Genomic DNA, 22,839 nt, shown 5'->3' on the forward strand with positions numbered 1-22,839 from the left:
ACTACAGTGGTCTGACCTGCTTGCTCAAATAAACTGAAGTTTGAGAACACATTTAATGTTTTATGTGCAATGAGCAACTCATTTTGTAAGAAAAATTATTAATGATATGTTACAAGCTCTCAGAGAACAAAATAAGGGTATTTAACTGGTTTAGCCAGATTGGGAGAAGAAAACTGAGAATTTGTTGTATCAAATTATTTCCAAAAGAATGAATACGGACAGAAAGCTTTGAAAACACAATTTTACTCCCTAAACAGTCTTTACTGACTTCAGATAATGAAAATTGATCATTCTTTTTTTCATTGCACATTGGACAAAAACCAACACTAAGCCAGACCAAAAAGAAATCTTGCAGTATTAAATATTTATCAAGTAGGTGTTGTATTGGTCAAAGGTTCTATAACCCTTTTTTTTAAGAGTCTTCATCTTTGTGTGATACATGTTGGAACAAATAGGAATCTGGTGATTTTTCCAAAAAGACACAGCGAATTTGTACTTTAATAAGTTATAATACACGGATTGTCATGGTCTGGCTCCTTCAGCCATGAATTCTCTTATATGAAAAGTCCAAGAATGACAGTGAAAACATGCCCAAACCCATATTAAGCATTAATTCTGAAATCTTGCCATTCCTGTTTGAAAGAAGAAAATCTCAAAACCATAAATATGGGAGAATTTTAATAGACTCATATTCCCCTTCCCCCAAATAAGGTCCATAGAGGAGGGAAATTTCAACCTAGATCTCAGATATGTAACTGCCTCTGAAATAAAAATGAGGGCATTAAATAGCATGGATAATGAAACTCTGGTTTATGGATATTGTTGATTTCAAGCAATGCTTTCCATGTGGAAGAAAAACAGCAACGCATCACAGAGAGAATTGCTTTCTCTTGTAACAAATGGTCAGCCCTAAATCTCATCATCTTCTTTGGAACAAAAAGCATGGGCGCCTTTGCAACTAGAAAAAAAAAGAAAATCAGTATGTGCTTCAATTAGAATCACTGACCTTTTCTGAAGCATGCTTGTGCTTCTCTATAGAAATCAATGGAATAAAAGGTCATGTTTTTAAAATGTTTGAATACAACAATCTCTTTCCCAGGCAATGGCAAATTCCTTTTATTTTTAAGGTAATTAATCTGTTGTATATAGAATGTCAAAAATTTAGAAATTAAAACCACCTTTAATTTGCAATTTAAAACTAATTAAAAATATCAATTCTGTCACCAGAAAAAAGGGAAAAATCACTGGAAAGATACATACTACGTTCTTCATTCTACATACTCTGTCATATCCCAAAAGGTTCTGTTGGCTGAGTCCTTGTCACTAAGGCTATAAACAGAAAGAGCATCCTAGAGGAAAAAAAAGATTACTTTAAACAGCTTTCTTCTTCCCAAAGTGTCTTGAAGAAGGCAAAGGCAAGCTCATGTGCGTCAAACAGAGATGGTAAAGCTTGGTGATTAACTTCCCACCATCATAACTCTCCAAAGCAAATGCACATACACACAAAAATGGAGACTAAGAGTCAAGAAACAGATGCCAAAAGAAATGATTGGAAATAGTCACTATTTTTTTCTGAATATTAAAAAAGATATCTGAAAGAAGAGCCTTTGCCTAGATTAGAAACGGTTATTTTAATTCATGTAGAGAAAGGGCAAATTCTTCAATCACCTCTTAATCCATTTAGGGGATAAATGCCTGTATCAGTCATATAAAATGCTCCTTACTGCCATCATAACAAATCTTAATACTTTCTCTAAGGACAATGAGCCTTCAAATTAGACCCACCAACCTTTCTTAACGGGTCTAAAAACTTACTTCTGTGTCCAGACAATCTGGTTTCAAATATCCTTTTGCCCAACAGAATTTGAGAGCAATTTACTCCAGTCTGATCTATTGTAAAGCTGCAAGAATGATGTCATTAAAACCTGAAAGCAGATTGCTATCAGTGGTATAAACAACCCAAAACAGCATTCTAAAGGGAAGACAAGCCTCTCAATATGACAAGCTACAGATGCTTCCTTACCTACCAAGTGAAATTCATTTTAAAAGACAAAGTTATAAAAGGAACCAGTTATGAAGGGCAGGGAGGGTTCAAAATATATAGAGAACAAAAATCTATAAGAAGAAAGAATCTAGAAGAGATATATCAGAGAAGTCTGAGTACTTTTTATGGCAGTAAGATGAGATGAAATAAAATGGTGGTCCATGTAAAGGGGTCTGCCTCTCTGTCAAGATAGAAGGTTTGTTGTATGTCAATTTTATCTTTAAAAAGATGTAAGAAAAAAGATTTAAGTTTTGCCTTTTTCATTTGCTCAGAGTGCTCACTTTCTAACATTTGTGTAATGAATGATCTAATATACACTTAGATGTGCAACCTATTAGCACTGTTCCACACCACTTAATTAGAAGAGCTATGCAGAAAGTTACATGGACCACAAACACAAAATCAGATACTGCCTAAAACTTTGTGGGAAAATAAAAATGCAGCTGGAAATACTGAAAATATAATTTATCCTACTAATAGGTCATTGATCTTGTATAGCTCCTGTAAGGAAGGACCAGAGAAAATATTTTATTCTATGAAAACTTTAAGTCCTAGGTAAGTCTTCCAAACTCTTTTTGGGAACAAGAGAAGGGCAGAGCAGTTTTTTCTGCTTAAGAAAATTACTCTAGGGCGCCTGGGTGGCTCAGTGGGTTAAGCCGCTGCCTTCGGCTCAGGTCATGATCTCAGGGTCCTGGGATCGAGGTCCGCATCGGGCTCTCTGCTCAGCAGGGAGCCTGCTTCCCTTCCTCTCTCTCTGCCTGCCTCTCTGCCTACTTGTAATCTCTGTCTGTCAAATAAAATAAATAAAATTTAAAAAAAAAAAAAAAAGGGAAAGCTTAAAAAAAAAAAAAAAGAAAATTACTCTAGTATTATAATTATTTGAAAATCATGAATCATCCACAATTGAACCATGAACCCCTTAAGGATAACAACAATGGCCATTATACTTCATACCACCTGCTAGTACTTCTATCCTGAAGATAAAGTTCTAAAGTTACGCATAAAATGAACTTTGAGTATCATAAGTCATCTGGGAAGATAACATGTTGGAGACAAATATGTCAAATTCACATTAAATTCAACAGTATTGTGTTCTCTGGCATTGCAGCAGAATGCTGTTTTCTTTGAACCCCACAGGAAACAGTTGGCTCTTGTTAAGGGGTCATACTATATAAAACTACCTCTCTCAACAGCATCATGCTTAGTTTGGGGACATTCTCTCACTAGTGAAGCCTATGGGAGCTGAAATTACCTGAGGGAACAGCACATTCTTGATTCCTAGCTCATGCTCACTCTGGAAAATCTGCTGAATGAATGGAATGGGACACAAAGTAATTACCAATTTTAATCGTGTTTAAAAAGTCAAAGAATGAATGAAGCAGAGATTTGGGGTGATTAGTTCAAGGCTCCAAGTCAAAGACACACATAGCCTTAAACTTCTGCTACTTCATTTTAAATCCTTACCACTATTGTGTCAGAATGAAAATATGGTTGGAACTTTCTGCCTGAAATAGAAAACACATTCTAACTTTCTTAAAGCTTAAACGTAAGATGAATTACATCCTCATGTTTTTAAACATTGGTAGATCAATCACAGTTAATTTGGTCATCAAAAAGCATTTATGATGAATACATGAACAGCATCGACACCATTCTGAGAAGCAGTCTTCATGTAAAGAGCTAACAAGTGGAAACAGAGTAAGCTGTTTCCATCTCCGCTCCTTTTCCAGGCTGTGGTTGGTCCCACTGCTAATGCTCAAAGACCTCTCCTTAAAAAAACATAAAGAATAAAAGAAAAAAAATATCAGAAACAAAAAGACTAATAGTCTCTTATCTTTGTCTTTTCTAGCAGTCTTCACAGTAATCCAGATCTTAGCTAGATGACACAATCAGCTGGTTCACATTTGCTTCTTAAAAGTCCCTTAGGTGGTCACTGGTAACTTCAACATTCATGCTGATAATTATTATGGTGAGTTTAGTCTAGTGGATACTAACTCTGAGGGCACATTCAGATCACTGGAAGAACTTTTCAAAAATACTTACTGATACCTTGGACCAAACTCAGAATATAGGATTTGAGCATTTGAATTTTTTTTTTTAAAGATTTTATGACCTATCATGACCCAAGCCAAAGGCAGACGCTTAACTGAGCCACCCAGGCACCCCCATTTGAAGTTTTTTTTAAAAAGCTCCTTAGATGATTTCAATGAGCAACCAGGGTAGAGAATCTCTATCCCTCAATTTCTCAACTGTCTGAACTCTAAGGACTTTTGTTACTATTCTACTTCATCTAACTTAAAGCGTGACTCTACTTTCTATCTCTTGAAACGACTACAACTTGTTGTAACTACAAATTCCTTTCTTTGAGCACAGTCTCCATATTCTAACCACACTACTACTCCTTCTAAACCTGTTGCTTGCTATCACCCTAACATCTGCCTTTGGATCTCACCTCTCCTTTCTTGGGGTACACCAACTCGTCTTCTGATATTAACTCCTTCTCTATCAATGTAGCCAGCCATTCTGTGATGATCTAGGGAGGCCCTTCCCCATTTTTTTCATTTCCTTGTTCTGCCTCTGTGAATACCCAACCTGCCATCAACATCAAAGCCCAGGCTGTTGACTACATGGCTAAAGAGGTCCCAATGAATTGCCAAGAATCCTTCTGGGTCTGTATCACAGTTGCTACCTCTCAGTCCTAAGAGCTGCGTCCTTTTTAAGGTTTTTTTCTTTTTTAATTGTGGTAAAATATACATAAATGGGGAGTCCCTCACCATCAGATGCAGGCCCCCAGATGTGGGACAATGATCAGGGGGAAGCCAGTGGTGCAGGCGATGAAAAGATTCACCCGAGGCAGAACAAGGGAGATAGAAGTTTACTGAATAAATTGAAGGTAGTGGCGGGGTGAACAGCAAACAAGAGACTGTCTTCAAGGTGGCAGTGAGTAGGGGTTCTATTTAAAGTGGGAAGGTGAGGAGGTATGGGGATGTATGAAATTTTCCCTTTTTTGGTAATTATCCCTGGTTGTAAGTAGCCCATTCCTCAGTTTGGGCCAATGGATATTTTGAGGTGGGTTACCTGATGGGCCTGTCTGTATTCAGCCAGGTGGTCGCTGTGGGCCCTTAGACCTTGATCAAGTTTCCATTGCTCAAGTCTGTTGTCTAAAAGTGGCCTCTACACATAAAAAAAAAACTGACCATTTTAACCATTTTTACATGTACAATTCAGTGGCATTATGTACATTCACAATGTTGTGCAACTATCACTACTAATTCTAGAACTTCCTCATTAGCCCAAACAGAAACTCTTTGTTAAGTTTATAAAGGACACTTCTGATTCTGTCATTCCTCATCACAAGTATCTTTCACTGTGCCTTCAAATGCCTATTGAATAAAGATGAATGTTTTTAGTTTAATATTCAAGGCCCCCCATGATTTACCCCAACTAGCTTAATTTCTCATTATCCATGCAAGCTAAATTCTAGCCAACTGGACGACTTGCCATTCCCTAAAAGATGATCCTGATATTTAATCTCTCCATCTGGAATATCCATTCTCCTCAAGGCTACCTGTCCAAATCCTCCACATCTTTCAATACTCAGCTGAAATGTCATTTTCTTCATGAAGTCTTAGTTTTTTTTTTCAAATTTTCTTTTTTTTCCTGCCTGAAGTGATCTCTCCTTTTAAAACTCCACACCATTTGCTAATATTCTTTTAGAACTTCCCACCATATATATATATATGTAAACATATATGTTTGAAGATTTGAAGATCTTTGAAGAAGCTTTGAAGATCCTCATATTGTTAGAATTTCTTCTATCATATATATATGATCATATGATATATATATGGCATATCATATGATATATATGATATATATGATCATATGATCATATGGCATATCATATGATATATATGATCATATGATATATATATCATATATATATATGACATATATATCATATGATCATATATATATGATGGAGGAAATTCATCATAAGATGGAGGAGCTTCAAAGCTCTTCAGATGTAGATTTCTGGTTCTTGCTGGTATGGTCTGATTGAGAGTATGAGTGCACTTACATATGTATAAACATACTTCATTTTGTTTGTTCTTAGCAATTCACAGACTCCTAAGATTCCCTAAGGTTTACAGAGCTCTTTCTTTTCTTTTCTTTTCTTTTGGAAAGATTTCATTTATTCATTTGTCAGGGAGAGAGTGGCAGAGGGAGATGCAGGTTCCCCACTGAGCAAGAAGCCTGATGCGAGACTCCGATTCCAGAACCCTGGGACCATGACCCAAGCAGACATTAACCGTCTCAGCCACCCAGGCATCCCTATAGAGCTGTTTCACAGCACCAAGGAATCATGTATTGTGTATTCTTTAAATTACAAAATGCTGCTATAAAATATACTATACAAATACTATTAAACTTAAAACGACTGCATTTGAGGAGTCCAAAACTACATTATTGCTCACCAAGAACTCTAACTGGTCAAAATGGGGATGGAAGTTCCCTTGCTGCCTTTATGACAAGACATTCCTGTTTAAACAATGCCTTGCACCGGCCAAACCTATTACAGAAACACTTCTATAGTAAAAGGAGGAACTTATTAATAATTATATAGGACATCAGGTAAAATCCAGGAGTCCTGATAAACAGGGACACATGATCCCCCACTAGACTTCTCACTTCTACTGGTTTTACGCTGTAGTTGCTTCTAGTACAAATAACCTGTTCTACCAGTATTCTTCTCCATAAAACATTAAGAGCATGTTTCATTATATTTCAAAGTAAAAGTAAACTTTCCCCAAGGCAGGCCAAATTTTTATTTCTAATCCAGCAGGCATCCAGTACTTCCTGGGAAAAGGCATGTTTATGTACAGAATTCAAGATTCTTACTAAAGCATGATAAACAATTTTCAATCAAATAATTATAACTGTTTTCTCTTGGGTTTTCAGTAGGCTCAAAGTAACTTAGCACTGAAGTATTTTCACACAGTTTTCCAAACAGAAAAGTCGAAGTGCAAAATGAATGATGTAATCCTTTAACAGCCAAAAGTTCAGTTAAAAAATAATCTTTCTTAATTATTAAGGAACATATTTTGCAGGGTGATACATTAGATTTAAAAAATATGAAAATAGAAAAGCTACAAGATACAGAGAACATGGGAGAATTTATTGCTCCTTCCATATTGGACTCCTGCTAAATCTATTGGACCCTGTAGGTAGATTTGTCAACAGTTAAAATCTAGACATTATCTTTCTACAAGTTGCTTAAGGAGCTATCTAAAGAAAACTCAGCCACTGATGATGGGCACTCTTGCAATCATTTTATTACAGTGTCAAGGAAAAATGTATGATTAACTGCATACTATATGATCATACTCTTATTGTACATTTGATTATATCAAAATGTTCATAGACTCAGATTTTCTAAAATGATATTAACCATTATAATCAGTGTAAAGAGGGACGCCTAGGTGGCTCAGTTGGTTGGACGACTGCCTTCGGCTCATGTCATGATCCCAGAGTCCCGGGATCGAGTCCCGCATCGGGCTCCCAGCTCCATGGGGAGTCTGCTTCTCCCTCTGACCTTCTCCTCGCTCATGCTCTCTCTCATTGTCTCTCTCTCAAATAAATAAATAAAATCTTAAAAAAAAAAAAGTCCGTGTAAAGAGAGGCACACCTGGGTGGCTCAGTGGGTTATAGCCTCTGCCTTCGGCTCAGGTCATGATCTCAGGGTCCTGGGATCGAGTCCCACATTGGGTTCTCTGCTCAGTGGGAAGCCTGCTTCCTCCTCTCTCCCTGCCTGCCTCTCTATTTGTAATCTCTGTCTATGAAATAAATCAATAAAATCTTAAAATCAGTGTAAAGAGATCTTAAAATGTTTCTGTAGTAACAGTTACATATGAATTACAACAGCACAATTTTTTAATCTTAGAAAAAAGTACAAAAATAAATGGTACTGTATGTATAATAGAAGGTTGTTTAAGATTATTTATTTCCTTTTAATGACTTAAATAATATGATAAATATATATTTTTGACTCTATGAACTGATTCCTTTATCAACTAACTAAATAGTAGAACATCCATTAGAATAGCAACATACTTAGAACTTACCTAAAATGACAGAGCCTCAAACAGACCTCAAGAGTTTCTTCAAAGCACAATTCCATGATCATACATTTAAAACTCAAAATATTATCCATTCTAAAATCTGCAAAGACACAACAATCCTCTAACTTAAAAAAAAAAAAAAAAAGCCACTGTCTAAAACCGTGTGTAATGTGTATGCCATGTTTTTGAGATACTACAGAGGGAGCTGCTAACACAGATGAATAACTGCCTTCCTACAAAGTCTTTAAAATCCTGGGGCAACTATAGGAACAATTCTAACTGCCTTCCTACAAAGTCTTTATAATCCTGGGGCAACTATAGGAACAATTCCTTTTTTTGTTGAAAGGTTTCAGTGTTTTCCAAATAGCACCACCAGTATAAAACACCTTTTTTTCTGTGCATTATTCTATCTATAGCTAAAAATTATACAACAGAAAAAAAGAATATTTGAGGCTTAGGTTTGAAAGACTCTTTTGTAGCTAACTAATTACAACAGGTGTCCATTTTTTAACCTGAAGGTAAAAAAATTAAATAAGAAAGTAAAACATTTAAGTAAATGGTGTACCAGATGGTTCCACAAATACTTATGACAAGGTCTTTTAATTCAACATTCATGAACAATTTTGGAGAGAGGAACTGCACAGAAACATTATGCTAACTAATAAAATGGGCTGAAATAAGCCACCAACAGGTACTACATTATCTATGCTACTCACGGTTTTAAACTATAACTATGCTAACTTTCCCTCTGCTCTGCAAGTATTTGAAATAATAATCAATCAAGGATCTCCCAGACTCCAATTATGGTCACTAATACGTGATTGAGAACTCCTAGCTTACAGAAGCACACAAAGTTTTAAAAGAATGACAAACCCAAGTATACAGAATTAATGCCTGATATAAACAATTCATGCTTGAACTATAGAACAGAAAATGATATTACAAATTAGCTAAGTGCTCACTGAAGAGAATCTAAATATATCTGGCACTTATTAATATATAAACATATTCACCAATTTATTATTCGAAAACATTCTTTCCTCACAGATGGCCTAGGTGCAGTCAAGGGTTAACTTAGCAGATGTAGGCTACCCAAACCCAACACATTCTAAAAGTCTTTAGGACTGGAATCAGGACCAAATCCTGGGAAATAACCTTTGAGCCCTTGCAATGTCTTGCCTCATAAGAGTGTCTTAGTATAGCTGGGGATTTGGTCACATCAGACAGTTTATGCTAACAGTATGATTTATGGTGACACCTGTTTTTGTTTGCCTGGGGCCTTGGGCCAGCTGTATTAGTTTAACTTCTGGGTGTAGAAGAGGAGGAGTGCTGGAGACTGAGTAACTAAGGTCTGCCCTTGTGGGTGCTCTATGCCTACCTGACTGACCTCTTGATTAAAAACCCTGGACACTAAGGCTCAAGTGAGCCTCCCCAGTTGACAACATTTATCTGTGTTGTCATCTATTGTTACTGGGAAAATTAAGCAAGATCTGTGTAATTCTATGGGGAGGCCAAATTGGAACTTTGTACCTGGTTTCTGATGGACTCTGCCTTATGCACCACTTTCCTTTGCTGATTTAATCTGTATCTTTTTGCTGTAATAAACTGTAGCCATGGTTAGAATACCTTTTCTGGATCTTGTGAGTTCTTTCAGCAAATCATGGAACCTGAGGGTAATTTTGGGGACCCGTGACACAACCTACAATACAATAAAATTCTTTTTTTTTTTTTAATATTTTATTTATTTATTTGACAGAGAGAGAGATCACAAGTAGGCAGAGAGGCAGGCAGAGAGAGAGGGAAGCAGGCTCCCTGCTGAGCAGAGAGCCCAATGTGGGGCTCGATCCCAGGACCGTGAGATCATGACCTGAGCCAAAGGCAGAGGCTTTAACCTACTGAGCCACCCAGGAGCCCAATAAAATTCTTATTTAATAAAGAAGATTTCTTCTAATTTCAAGGTTTGTTGTCAGCAACGTCAATAACAAACAGGTAGAAACAGCATTACACATTCATAGGAATGCTTCTAACATGTAGGTTCCTTTCCAGCAAACTAAAAGGATAAAGATGACTCCTGGCCAGGTGTAGGAAGTTACTTTGGAAGAATGACACAAGTATGGCTCCACTCCCATGAGTTCCCTACCTCGGTAATTTTCAGGAAGTCTATGAAATGAAATTATCAATGCTTTCTCCTCAGTTGTTACTTCTGATCTACAGTAGAGGAGAAAAGAACTTCCTCAATTCTTTAAATAAGCATATGTCAAGAACTATCTGACCAGGCCCAAAATCTCAGGTATACAAAGACGCTCTTGTTATCCAGAAGCTGGTCAAGACCCAGTCCCTTCTCTGAAAGTGCAAGGTTGGTGCACCCCAAGTCCACTGAGTTAAGCCTTTATTAATTCCGTAAAAGACTCATGGGTTAAAATATCACCAAGGGTTACAGCATTCAAGAGCTCTAGGTTTATCAGATCACAATATCCCAGCAGTGTTGATCAGTGATAATTCTATCACCTTACAACGTTTCCCAATTCCCCAGTCAGCTTAGCTATTCTCCTTCCCTTAGGGAAGCTCTTAATTGTTCCCAGTTACTAAAGAAATTATCAAAGATAATTGTCTAGTATAGAATTACCTACCACCTGTGTAAGAATGAGATTTTTAATCTCATTGCTAAGTCTGAAAAACTATCCTGCTTTCATATTGGTTTCCACTCTTAAGTCATAGGCCTAGTGTTAATAACAAGTTTTGGGTCAATAAACTAGTGTCCTGAGCTCACTGAATTCAAAGATTTAGGACTCCCTGTCTTTCACTCCAAGTTTTACCCAGTTATATACAGAATGGTAAATCGTGATGCTTTTCCTAGGGCTAACCTATGTCCCAATTTTTTATTTTCATGCACAGTCCCAGGAGTTAATACTAGGCATTATTTAAGAGTTTATTATCATCCATGATACCTTACATACCATTTTTACATATTAACAGTAGTAATATAATGGTAAAGCCTCTATCCTGAGAGAATCATGTAGGAGTTGAAATAAAGACCACAGAGTCACACCATTTGGAATTGAACCTCGATCTCAATATCTACTAAGGTCTGTGATCTTAGTCAAGTCTTTTTTATCTTTTGTGCCTCAATCTCCTCTTCTGTAATATGGGAACAGTTAAAGTCTCTCTCCCAGATGGTTATTATAGAGATTAAATAAACTTGTATGTGTAAATAACTTAGAATTGTGCCTGGCATCTGCTAAAAACTTACGTAAGTAATGACTATTACCAGCACCATCACTATTACTCCAAAGAACTTGGGATTTAACTTACATTATCTCTTTAATTTTCACCTTAGACCAAGTGGTAGAAAAAAAGGGCAGTATTATCTTCTTAACTGACAGGTAGTTGTTGTATAGCAACAAGAGTAACTTTCTTGAGTTCCATACAACATAGCTGCCTCACTGGCTTCATCTGCAAAATGCGGATGGTAATAACCTATCTCATAGGCTGTGTGGAGATTAAGTAAAAAAATGTGCTCCAAAGTCCCATTTTATGGTATCACAATTCAGGATACATCGATAATACTGCTCTGTCGGATTTCAAAATTACCTGGTTCCAGGTACTCAACCACCTCTGCAAGGATGAGATTTTATACACCTTAAAGCATGAACCCCCAAAGGTGCTAGAAGAATAAATTAATACTGTCCCCTTCTTTCACATTCCCTGGTTAGGATACATTTCTTCAAAATAGTCAATGTGTGGAGGTTGGAGTATGTCAAGGGCAGAGAGTACCTGAGAAAAGGAAAAAAAAAAAGTCAAATTTAGAGAACTAAAAAGGAAGCAAAATATGACATAAATGCAAGTAAATGCTATTAACTTTTTAATGATGTAAGGTTTAGTTACAATTGCTCATGGAGATTAACTAAATTTATCAGTCAAGTTACAGTCCTAAACACTAAGATGGGTTTGTAAAACTACTATGTAAAAGACAATTCTATCTAAACTAAAATGACAGGGCCAACTGGGCTCTACCACATGCCACCAGACTGCTACATGGCAAGTGTTTTGAAACGCCATTATTTTTAACAATCAGTGTTGCTCTAAGAGCATGAGGAAACACATCTATCATTCATTCCTCTACTCCTCTATTCAAAAAACGTTTACCAAGTACATTCTACCTGGCAGGCACCATAGTAGGCTCTTTGGTTATACTGATAAACAAAAGTGATACTACCCCTGCTCTCATGACTAGTAGTGAGGAAGGCATTAAAGAAACAAGCAGTTACACAACTATGTAATTATGAAGGCATTAAAGAAACAAGCAGTTACACAACAAATATTATTTGAAGGGAAAAAGTCAAGAGGAATGGGGACAAAAGTTTCCCTGAAAGGCGCCTGGGTGGCTCAGTTGGTTAAGCAACTGCCTTCGGCTCAGGTCATGATCCTGGAGTCCTGGGATCAAGTCCCACGGCAGGCTCTCTGCTCAACAGGGAGTCTCCTCCTTCTGACCTCTCTCCTCTCATGTTCTCTCTCATTCTCTCTCTCTCTCTCAGATAAATAAAATCTTTAAAAAAAAAATTTTTTTTTCCCTGAAGTAACACTAAGAGTTGAAGGGCGAATAGGAGTTGGCCAGGCAATGAGTAGGTACTGTAAAGGCACTGAAGCAAGAAGGAACCAGGCAAATTCTAGAAACAAATGCCAGTGCTTATGGAACATAGAGGGTGGGAGGAAAACAGATTGGGATAAAACAGAAGAGGAAGGCAGGGGATATATCACATAAAAATCTCTTTAAATTTTTGTTAAGCATTTTGGATTTTATTCCAAGTACAAAAAAAGAAGTCACCAGGGTGGAAAGACTTTAAGGCATCTGAAATTCAAGTCCTTTATAAAGCAGCATACTAACAAAGTCAGTTCTGCCTTTGAAACATAACAAATAGGCCTACTTCCCCTACCAGCTGTCCAGCTATTCTTTTAAGTCCCATCTATGATATTCACATGGAAGAATCTGACCTACCTAACTAATAAGAAACCTGAGGGTGAAAGAATAGGGAAGAAATTTTTAACAGGAAATAAACTGTGGTACAAATTCAAATTTTCTATCTTTAGCTAAGGTTTTTTTTTTTTTTTTTGAAGAAAAAATTTTTATTATGGAAAATTTCGAACATACAAAAGTAGACAGAACAGTATCAAGAATGCTCATGTAATCAATACCCAGTCTTAGTAATCCACGTATGCAATTATTATTGCTTCTATACCCCCACTCTCCCTATATAATTCTGAAGCAAAGAGCAAACTTATTTCAGCCATACATCGGTAAGCATCACTAAAAGATGAAAGCTTTTATTTTGTTTATTTATTTATTTTTAAATAATGTGGTGCTTGAACTCACAACCCTGAGTTCAAGAGTCGGACACTTAGCCCACCGAGTCACCCAAGCGCCCCAAAGAGAAAAACTTCTAAAAAATATAATTATCAAGTCTAAAAATTATGTTTTTTATTTTTTTATTTTTTTTTAATTTTTTATTTTTTATAAACATATATTTTTATCCCCAGGGGTACAGGTCTGTGAATCACCAGGTTTACACACTTCACAGCAAAAATTATATGTTTTTTAATACCATCAAATATCCAGTTCTGAAATTTACAATTTTCTTTTTCTTTTTAATTTTTGGTCTAAGTTAGGACCTAAATAAGACTTACAATTTACGGTTGATTTGTGTTTTAAGTTTTAACCTACAGATTTCTCCTCTTTTTCTTTTCCCCTTGCAATTTACATGTGGAAGAACCTTTGCTCATTTTTTTTCAGCCAAGCATTTGTCACTTTAAAATTCTAAATTAAACTAAAACCTCCTGTAATGAAAGTCTTCACTCACTTTAAAACCAGTTATACATGAAAGTTTGAAAATAGTTTAGATGCTTTATAAAGAATCTTGATCCTTCCTTTCTGAATTAAAATGTTTATACTTAGAATCTTGGTATAAATGAAAGATAACAGATTTTTTGGTTTCTTCAAAAATAATTTTTAACATATAAAAGATAAATTATTTCATTTCTATAAATTAAAAACCCTATAATTAGCTAGTCACAAATTCACACAAATTCATTTCTGATTATGCGATAGAACAATTTTTAACATGAATATTTGATGTTTGAGGAAGACAGAAATTAGTGTTTTACTTGACATCTTTCGGACTCTCCATTCTGTATCTGAACAACACACATCCTGTCTTGGAGGAAACCAGAATGCAATGAGTGACAGCGTCCATTAGACAAAGCTATTTTACACTTCAAATCTATCTGCTATAATTAGAGGTTATCTAGAGAAAGTGACAACCATACATTTTAAACCTTGATGGAGAAGAATGAGGCTTTCTTATTCCAGATTTGATGAGGCTTTTTGTAGAGAAGCCATATAAAACAGGGTCAGACATTTGCACTAAAGCATTTAGCTGTGATTGTTAGCTTCAAAGGTACAATATTTTAAATTCTGCTTGGAATTTTTTAAATGCCTGTTGTTTTATATTACTGTTATTTTATCTCAAAATGTTTATCAGAGGATGGCATTCCACAGTGTTTCCAGAGGTGCAAAACCAGTGCTTAGATCAGTAGAAATGATCCAAGAATCTCAGAAATGATATAAATAAGTAAGAAGGAATAGTACCAGTTTCAAACTCCAGACTTCATGCCTGACTCCCTATTTAAATAGCCTGAGTCCCTCTATAACCCCATTATTTGTGGGAATCAAGGGTGTGAGATTAGCCTTATGATGTAAATAGGAGGACTCTTGTAAAGACTTTGACTTGTAAAGAGTCAAAGTATTCCCCAAATACCACCAACTCTTCAAAGGATCTCAAATACAAAAAAAAAGCAAGCCGACTTGTCTGATTAAAAAAAAAAATGGACTAAAATACATCTGTCAATAATGGTCATTACCAAACAGTGTCTCAAAAACAGGGTCAGACATTTGCACTAAAGCATTTAGCTGTGATTGTTAGCTTCAAAGGTACAATATTTTAAATTCTGCTTGGAATTTTTTAAATGCCTGTTGTTTTATATTACTGTTATTTTATCTTTTCAAGAACTGGACAAAAAACCCATTATGGTGGTAGTTTTTTAGAATTTTAACCTCTGTGATGTTGAGATTCACTATAAATTGGTTATGCAATACAAAACTGGCTTCTTCTTCTTAGCCCTTTACCAATAAAACAACTGCTGTAAATAATCCTAATCCTAAATATAAAAACTAGAAATTTAACTATTCATAAAATACAATTAAATCCCATGTTTAGCAAAGGAACTACCCCTTCCCCAATCTTACTCCCCAAGAGATTTTAAGTTCTTTAAGGTGGAGACTATGTAATTACTACTATTTTTAAAAAGTTGTAAAATACAGCTGCCAAGTATGTAATCTGATTAATATTTACACAAAGTATATAATATGATGGATTTTTACTTCATGGTTAACATCTAGATCAAGAAGTTAAGCATTTCAACAACCCAGAAGGTCCCCTTGTCCCTTTCTGGTCAAATCCCATCCCTGCTCAGAGGTATCCACTATTCTCATTTCCATCACCACAGATTCATTTGGCCTGTCCTTGAACTTCATACAAATTGAATCATAAAAAATGAAGCCTTTGTGTATGACTTTTTTCCTTTACTGTCATGCCTATGAGATTCATCCGTATTGATGTGCAGATCAGTGGTTCATCTTTTTATTGGTGTGTACTATACCATCATGTGAATGGACTATAACACAATGTACTTATCCAGACACTCCACTGTCTGCTGGCAGACATTTGGGTTGTTTCCAATTTTTAGGTATTATGAATAAAGCAGCCATGAACACTCCTGTACATGTTCTTTGGAGGATATATGATTTGTCTGGAGTATACCAAAGAATATAAATGCTGGATCATTGGGTAGGTGTGTATTTACCTAAATTTAGTGGAAACTGCCAGTTTTCCTAAGTGGTTTTAGAAATTTACTCTCACCAGCAATGTTAAGAACTTCAGTTGATTTGCATTCTTGTCAACAGTAGATGTTGTCAGTCTTTTTGATTTTAGCCACTCTGGTGGGTATATTATTATCTCATGCTTTTAATTTACCTTTCTCTGAGGACTAATGACTTTGAGCACTTTGTTACATGCCTATTAGCCATTTGGTTATCCTCTTTTGTCAAATTCTTAAGTCTTTTACTAATGGGCAAAATTTCTTGACTTGTAGAAGCTCTTTATAAAATAAATGATGTTCAGATACAGAATTTACAGTTCAAAAAATGTCAAGTAAAATAGTTACTTCTAATGGTCTTTCTCACATAGTTGTTTTAAAATTGCCTAACATAATACACTCTAGGAACAAGTTTTTTGTGGAATATATGTCTAAGACCTGTCCTTTCATTCTCTTAACTTTTGATGAGCATTAATTCTTAAGGTTAATGTTGTTCATGTCCGCAATTTATTTTTTTTTTTTAATGGTTAAAAGCTTTGAGTGCCTGGGTGGCTGGCTCAGGTCAGTTAAACTGGATTTTGGCTTAGGTCATGATCTCAGATGGTGAGATCAAGGCCCGTATCAGTCTTCACACTGAGTGCGGAGCCTGCTTAAGATGCCCCCTCCCTCTGCCTGTGCTCCCCTCTCAAAAAACAAATAAATAAAATGGTTAATGCTTCACTTGTCTCATTAAGAAATCTTTGCATATCTCAAAGTCATGAAGATTATTTTCCTATGTTTATTACAGAAGCTTTATTATTTTACCTTTCACATTTAAGTTTATAATCTATTTTGAATTAATTTATCTGTTAAGAGATAAGACTTTGTCCAGCTTCTTCAAGACTGTCTTGAGTATTTTAGGTCTTTTCAATCTCCACAAACTTTAGAATGTTTGTCAATTTCCTCACACGCACATATATATAAAATCCTGCTGATTTTTGGTTGGTATATCATTAAATATAAAGCTCAACTTGGAGAGAACATGCATATTAACCGAATTGACTTTTTTGATTCATGAATACAAGAATGTATTATTTTGAATACATCAAGAATCTGCCCAGTACCACAAAATTTTAGGTACAGAGCAAACAAAACCAAATCCATGAAAAGTAAGCCAGTCTATAGCATCCTTTGCCTTTTTACTCTCCTCAGCAGCAGAAACATTAGCATTAATAATGACTGCAGTTAAACAGCATGTCTACATTCAGAGAAGCGTCCTGTTGGTCTCATATTGATATGATTCTTTATCCTACTTATGAACCCAAGGCCCTGATTTAGGTCAGACTATACAAAGAAAAACGAATCATTCTTCTTTGGCTCTATTATCTCCTCTTTGTCTTCTCTACCCCTCTGGAGTATTCCAGAATTAAAAGACTGGGAAAAAGTAACTCTGAGAGAGATCACTGAGGTTCTCAAGCCAGACTTGGGAGATTTCTTTTTTCTGTCACTTCCATTTACTTACTCATTCTTCAGATAGATTGATTGCCTACTGTATACTTAGTGCTACTGCCTAAGGACAAGAAAAAGCCCCAGATTTGTATTGCAGGGGATATTTGCAGGAATCAGTGGACCCTTAAGGGGGCTCTGAATGGGCTTTAGAGGACTAGCAAAAGCCTAACATGATATAAATATTATGTGTATGTGCACTTTTCTAAAAGAGGATGCATAGCTTTTATCAGATTCTCAAAGGAGCACAAAACTGAAAACAAAACAGAACAAAACCAAACACAAAACCCCTTCAATCATGCCTTTACCATGCTGGTAATATGCAATTATGTGTGTGCATAAACGCATGCACAAGTGCATAGATGGGTAAAGTAGACAACATTTTTGCCAGGTTTTATAATAGCTCCAATTCTGACTAGACTCTGGTGATAAGCCTAGCTAACAACAACCTTTAGAAAGTTAAACCCATTACTGTATCAAGGTGAATGCATCCTTAAGAAAAAAAAAAAGTTTGTGTGTATATATCTCAATCAGTTAGATCAGCTAAAACCAATGAATTTGATACAGTGACTTTTTTTTTTTTTAAAGTAGGCTCTATGCCCAACATGGGGCTTGAACTCATGACCCCCGACTGAGCAAGCCAGGCGCCCCTGATACAGTGACTTTGAAAGTTCTATTCAAAAGAAAAATCAAAGCCTCCGAGGGCTCTGTAACTATTCCTTGACACATTAGATGCCATCCAAATTAAAATCCAACCTTCCTACAATGGCCAGGGTAATCTTTTCTAAATGCCATTTTCATCATGACATTCTTCTCTTCTCCTTCTTTCAATCAAATCTTAATCTCAAAAGGTTCATCTTAAGGTTTATCTTCTCCATGTTTAAAGCATCTCTGAGCTTGTAAGTCTACAACAATTTCTCTTTTCCTTAATATTATGGTACTTGTGTAGCAGCATTCACCTGAGCTTTAAAAAGTACAGATCCCTGGGCCTCAATCCCAGAGATTCCAATTTAGTGGGTCTGGGATGAGACTCATGAATTCGTCTTTTTAAGAATCACCTTTGATGACTGTAATATACTTCTAGGTTTGGTTGCCCAGCTTTTTCCATACATAAAACAGGCTGTCTTGCCTTAATACTTAACCATGCAAGCAGTCCCCCCAAGGCACTGTAATCATAGTATTCTTCACATTACTAAACTCCTTAAGGGTAGAAAGCCCTAGAAGCTAAATAGTTTAGGAATATAGGATGTACAGAATATATGTTTTCTGAATTAATGAACATGGGCTCTGAAGCAAGACAGACTCCAATCTTGTGCCACCCTGACCTGGGGCAAGTTACTTAACTCTAAGCTTTGGTTTTCTCCTTTGCAAAGTAAGGATAACAAACCCCATCTGACAAGATTTTTAAGGATTAAATGAATTAATGTATGGAAAGCCTCTACCACACATCCTGACACGCAGTAATAAGTGTTAAATACCTGATTCCTCAAAATAGGACATTTTAAACCTGTTTTGTATCCTCCACATGATGTCTCACTGCCTCTATATAGGACGTAATAGACATTTTTTGCCTTAACCACATCAAATACCAGCTGCTTCTTGGACTGGCATTCCATACATACCAGGTATGTGGCACTGAGGAGCTTTTGGAGATCTCAGAGCACAGCATAAATTCATGATTTATAAAACAGTGGTGCCATACCATCTTCATCACTAACCATCTGTCTCACTTTTGAATATTCACAGAAGTCATACGCACTCACTTAATGAGAGAGCTCAGGAGCTCCAGTTGGTTACTATGTTTTGATAGGTATGATTTTCAAGAATTTCACTTATTTCTTTTCTTACACTACTCACTGACACCACCTTTGTAACTTAATTAGTTACTTACAGGAATGAGTCACGAGCAAAAATACCAGTATATATAGATAGCAGCCTATTATACCATCCCTCCTTTATAAAAGAAGCCAACTTAGGTCCGAATATAATAAACCACTGAAATCCTTACTAAGCAAATTACTACTCCCTCCTTCAAAAAATTTCTTCACCATGGATACCTTTACTTGAGTCTCTAACAGTGTAAATAAGGTTTGGCCTCTTTGATGTTGGGATGGTACTCAAACTCAAGAAATAACTAAGCAAGCACTAGATACCTTTCTAAATCACTTACAAAATTTGAGGGATCAGTCATAAATTAGCAACTCGAGTGGTATTTTCAAAGTCACTGAAACCAATTTTTAGGCAGTTCCAATTGACTGGAAGACAGCAATAACTTTTTTAACAAAGTTTAAGGAAAATGGATGTCAAGAGGAGTAATCAATAAAATGAAATATGTCAAAGCAAGGAATTTCAAGTAAACCTATCTATTTGATATTCCTAGTTTTACCAAATACCTCAAACTTTTCCAAATTTCTCTCTTAAAGTGAGACTTACACTTTGGCCAAAGTTCTAAAGTTCCTGTGCAAACAAGCAGTCAGACTCACAAGTAATTATTGTATTTCTGATAAAGTTCTTATTTTGGCAATTTAAATAACATAGGTTGAGTACCAAATGAAGAATGTGAGGCAGTTTTTCTTTTCACATGAAATCGAAAACTTGAGTCTAATGCTAACATAACATCCCCAGGTAAGTTTTAGAGGTATCAAACGTTTACTTCGGGATTGAGGAGAAACTATCTCTCAAACCACAGTGATTCTCTTCATCATGAGTGAGTACACCATGAGTATCCTCTAAACACAGCCATAAATAAGCTAACCTACGTTACTTTAACAGCTATATTGGTTTTTAAGAAAAGAAACTGTTTCCCTACATTTTTATATTAATCTCTGATTTAAAATATTAAAAGTTAAGAATAAAGCATTTAAAATCAGGAACCGGGATGCTTGGGTGGCTCAGTCAGTTAAGCAGCTGCCTTTGGCTCAGGTCATGATCCCAGTGTCCTGGGATCGAGGCCCACATCGGGCTCCTTGCTCCGAGGGGAGCCTGCTTCTCCCTCTGCCTCTGCCTGCTATTCTGCCTGCCTGTACTCTATCTCTCTGGCAAATAAATAAATAAAATCTTAAAAAAAAAAATCAGGGACCAATTATTTCCACTTAAATCACTCATAGTACATACTGCACTCTTTTTATGTTTAATATTAGGATCGTTCCTCAGCTAACTATTAACATTTGTTTTACATCAATTAATATTTATCTGTTGATTGATACACCTTAGAATTCACATAAATTTGCTCATTGTTCACAAAAAATAGTCTAATTTGTCTCAGGTTCCTAAACTTAATAACTTACACATTCCCTTTTTAACTCTCTTTTGCTTTCTACTAATACAATTAAGCATGCATAGGAAACAGTCTATCTCAAACATCAACTTCACTTACATTATCATGTTTAAAAAAACACAACATCTTCAATTCCCGGAAGACCCTTTTGCAGGAGACCAGATTCTGGAAGACGTTGGGCATCTTTTTGAGTGCTACTCTCTTTCCATCTCTTGGATCTGTTACTGACCTAAAGAAGCAATATTTGGGGGAGAAGGAAAAAAAGAAAAAAGAAATCAATTCCAAGCTTTGTTTTTCAATGTTTCAGAACATGACAATCATCTTTATCTTAGACTACTCAATCCACTTAATGTTTAAAAGTATCAGTGAGAAAGAAGATTTAAAACAAGTACACACTTAAAATCAAAGAGAATGTTTTGGCCATCCAACTTAATTGCCATGCTTTTTTTTTTTTTAAATCCTTCTCTAAATTTTTATAAACACTTTTTCTGAGAGGTCACTTAACAATTCATCTCAGGTAGGAGGGTTTTAGTGGTAAAGCCATTTTAAAAATGAGGGGTGAGTACAGATTAATACAACTTAAGTCCAATTAGTTTTATGCTTCATTTTTGGAACCAAATTCAAAATGGAAGAGATGTTCATTCAGATGTCATTTTGTTTAGTTAAACATAGAGAATTCAGACTTAATTTACTTAATTTACTTATTTTGAAAGGAAACAAAGCAATAAATGTTAAATATGGCCAACTGACCATTTTATAAGTGATTTTCCATAAATTATCTTTTTTTTTTTTTTTTTTTTCTTTAAGAGACGGGGTCTCGCTATGTTGCCCAGGCTGGACTGCAGTGGCTATTCACAGGCGCGATCCCACTACTGATCAGCACGGGAGTTTTGACCTGCTCCGTTTCCGACCTGGGCCGGTTCTCCCCTCCTTAGGCAACCTGGTGGTCCCCCGCTCCCGGGAGGTCACCATATTGATGCCGAACTTAGTGCGGACACCCGATCGGCATAGCGCACTACAGCCCAGAACTCCTGGGCTCAAGCGATCCTCCTGCCTCAGCCTCCTGAGTAGCTGGGACTACAGGCGCGCGCCACCGCGCCCGGCCCATAAATTATCTTAACGTGTCTTTTCCTTTCACCCAATATATACGACTGGTTGTCCTTGTAGAATTTATTTCTGTCAAATTTATTTTGCTGATTCCTGCTTGTCATTCTCGGCTACCATCATCTTTCAGTTCCAGTTTCAGTCACCCAATGCTTTGGCTATCCTGCCCAGATTTGTGTCATTTAGAAGTCTGTTCCAGAGGTTATCAATGACTTTATCCAAGTTATTAAAACTTAGAACAGGACAGAATAGATCTCTACAACAGATACAACACTAGAAACCATCTTTGAGCCTAACATCCAATTATTATTGAATTACTTATTTAACTACAACCACCTAGTTTATTTCTTCATCTTGTCCACAAGAAATCACTTATCAAATTGCCTTCCTGAAAACGAAGCATTCCTGTTACCTACTAACCTGTCTAAAGACTATACCAAACTTCTTTACGAATACCACGACTTCTTTATAAATTCATCTTTGCGATCTTAGTGATCATTTACTTCCTAAGTGCTCATGAAAACTTTTAAATGGTGCATTCTACTATTTAAACAGCATGAGGGGGTGCCTGGAGTAGGCTCAGTTCATGATCCCAGGGTCCTGGGACTGAACCCCACACAGGGCTCCCTGTTCAGTGGGAAGCCTGTTTCTCCCTGTCCCACCCCCCCTACTGTGTTCCCTCTCTCGGTGTGTCTCTCTCTGTCAAATACATAAATAAAATCTTAAAAAAAAAATAGCATGAAGACTCTTCTTCTGTTGACTAAAAATCTGATAAAAATAATTAAGAATTATAATTTTTAGGTTTTCAATAGCTTGAACTTGAACTTAACATTGGCGATTAACGCTTAAAAAACACCTACCCAGTGCTGGCTTCAGCA

The 22,839-nt window shown here is 36.2% G+C and overlaps 1 protein-coding gene across 1 annotated transcript in view; it reads right to left on the minus strand.

Annotated features, from left to right (window-relative positions):
• Positions 1-22,839, minus strand: part of NLK (nemo like kinase) — a 176,621-nt gene that overhangs the window by 51,464 nt on the left and 102,318 nt on the right. Inside the window, exons 2-3 of the mRNA XM_082707137.1 lie at positions 20,957-21,086; positions 11,885-11,940 (exon numbers count right to left, since the gene is read on the minus strand). Of these exons, the coding sequence (XP_082563263.1) occupies positions 11,885-11,940; positions 20,957-21,086 (186 nt within the window). The remainder of the gene's footprint in view (positions 1-11,884; positions 11,941-20,956; positions 21,087-22,839) is intronic.

Source organism: Mustela nivalis, assembly GCF_964662115.1.
Source record: "Mustela nivalis genome assembly, chromosome: 17".
NCBI lineage: Eukaryota > Metazoa > Chordata > Mammalia > Carnivora > Mustelidae > Mustela > Mustela nivalis.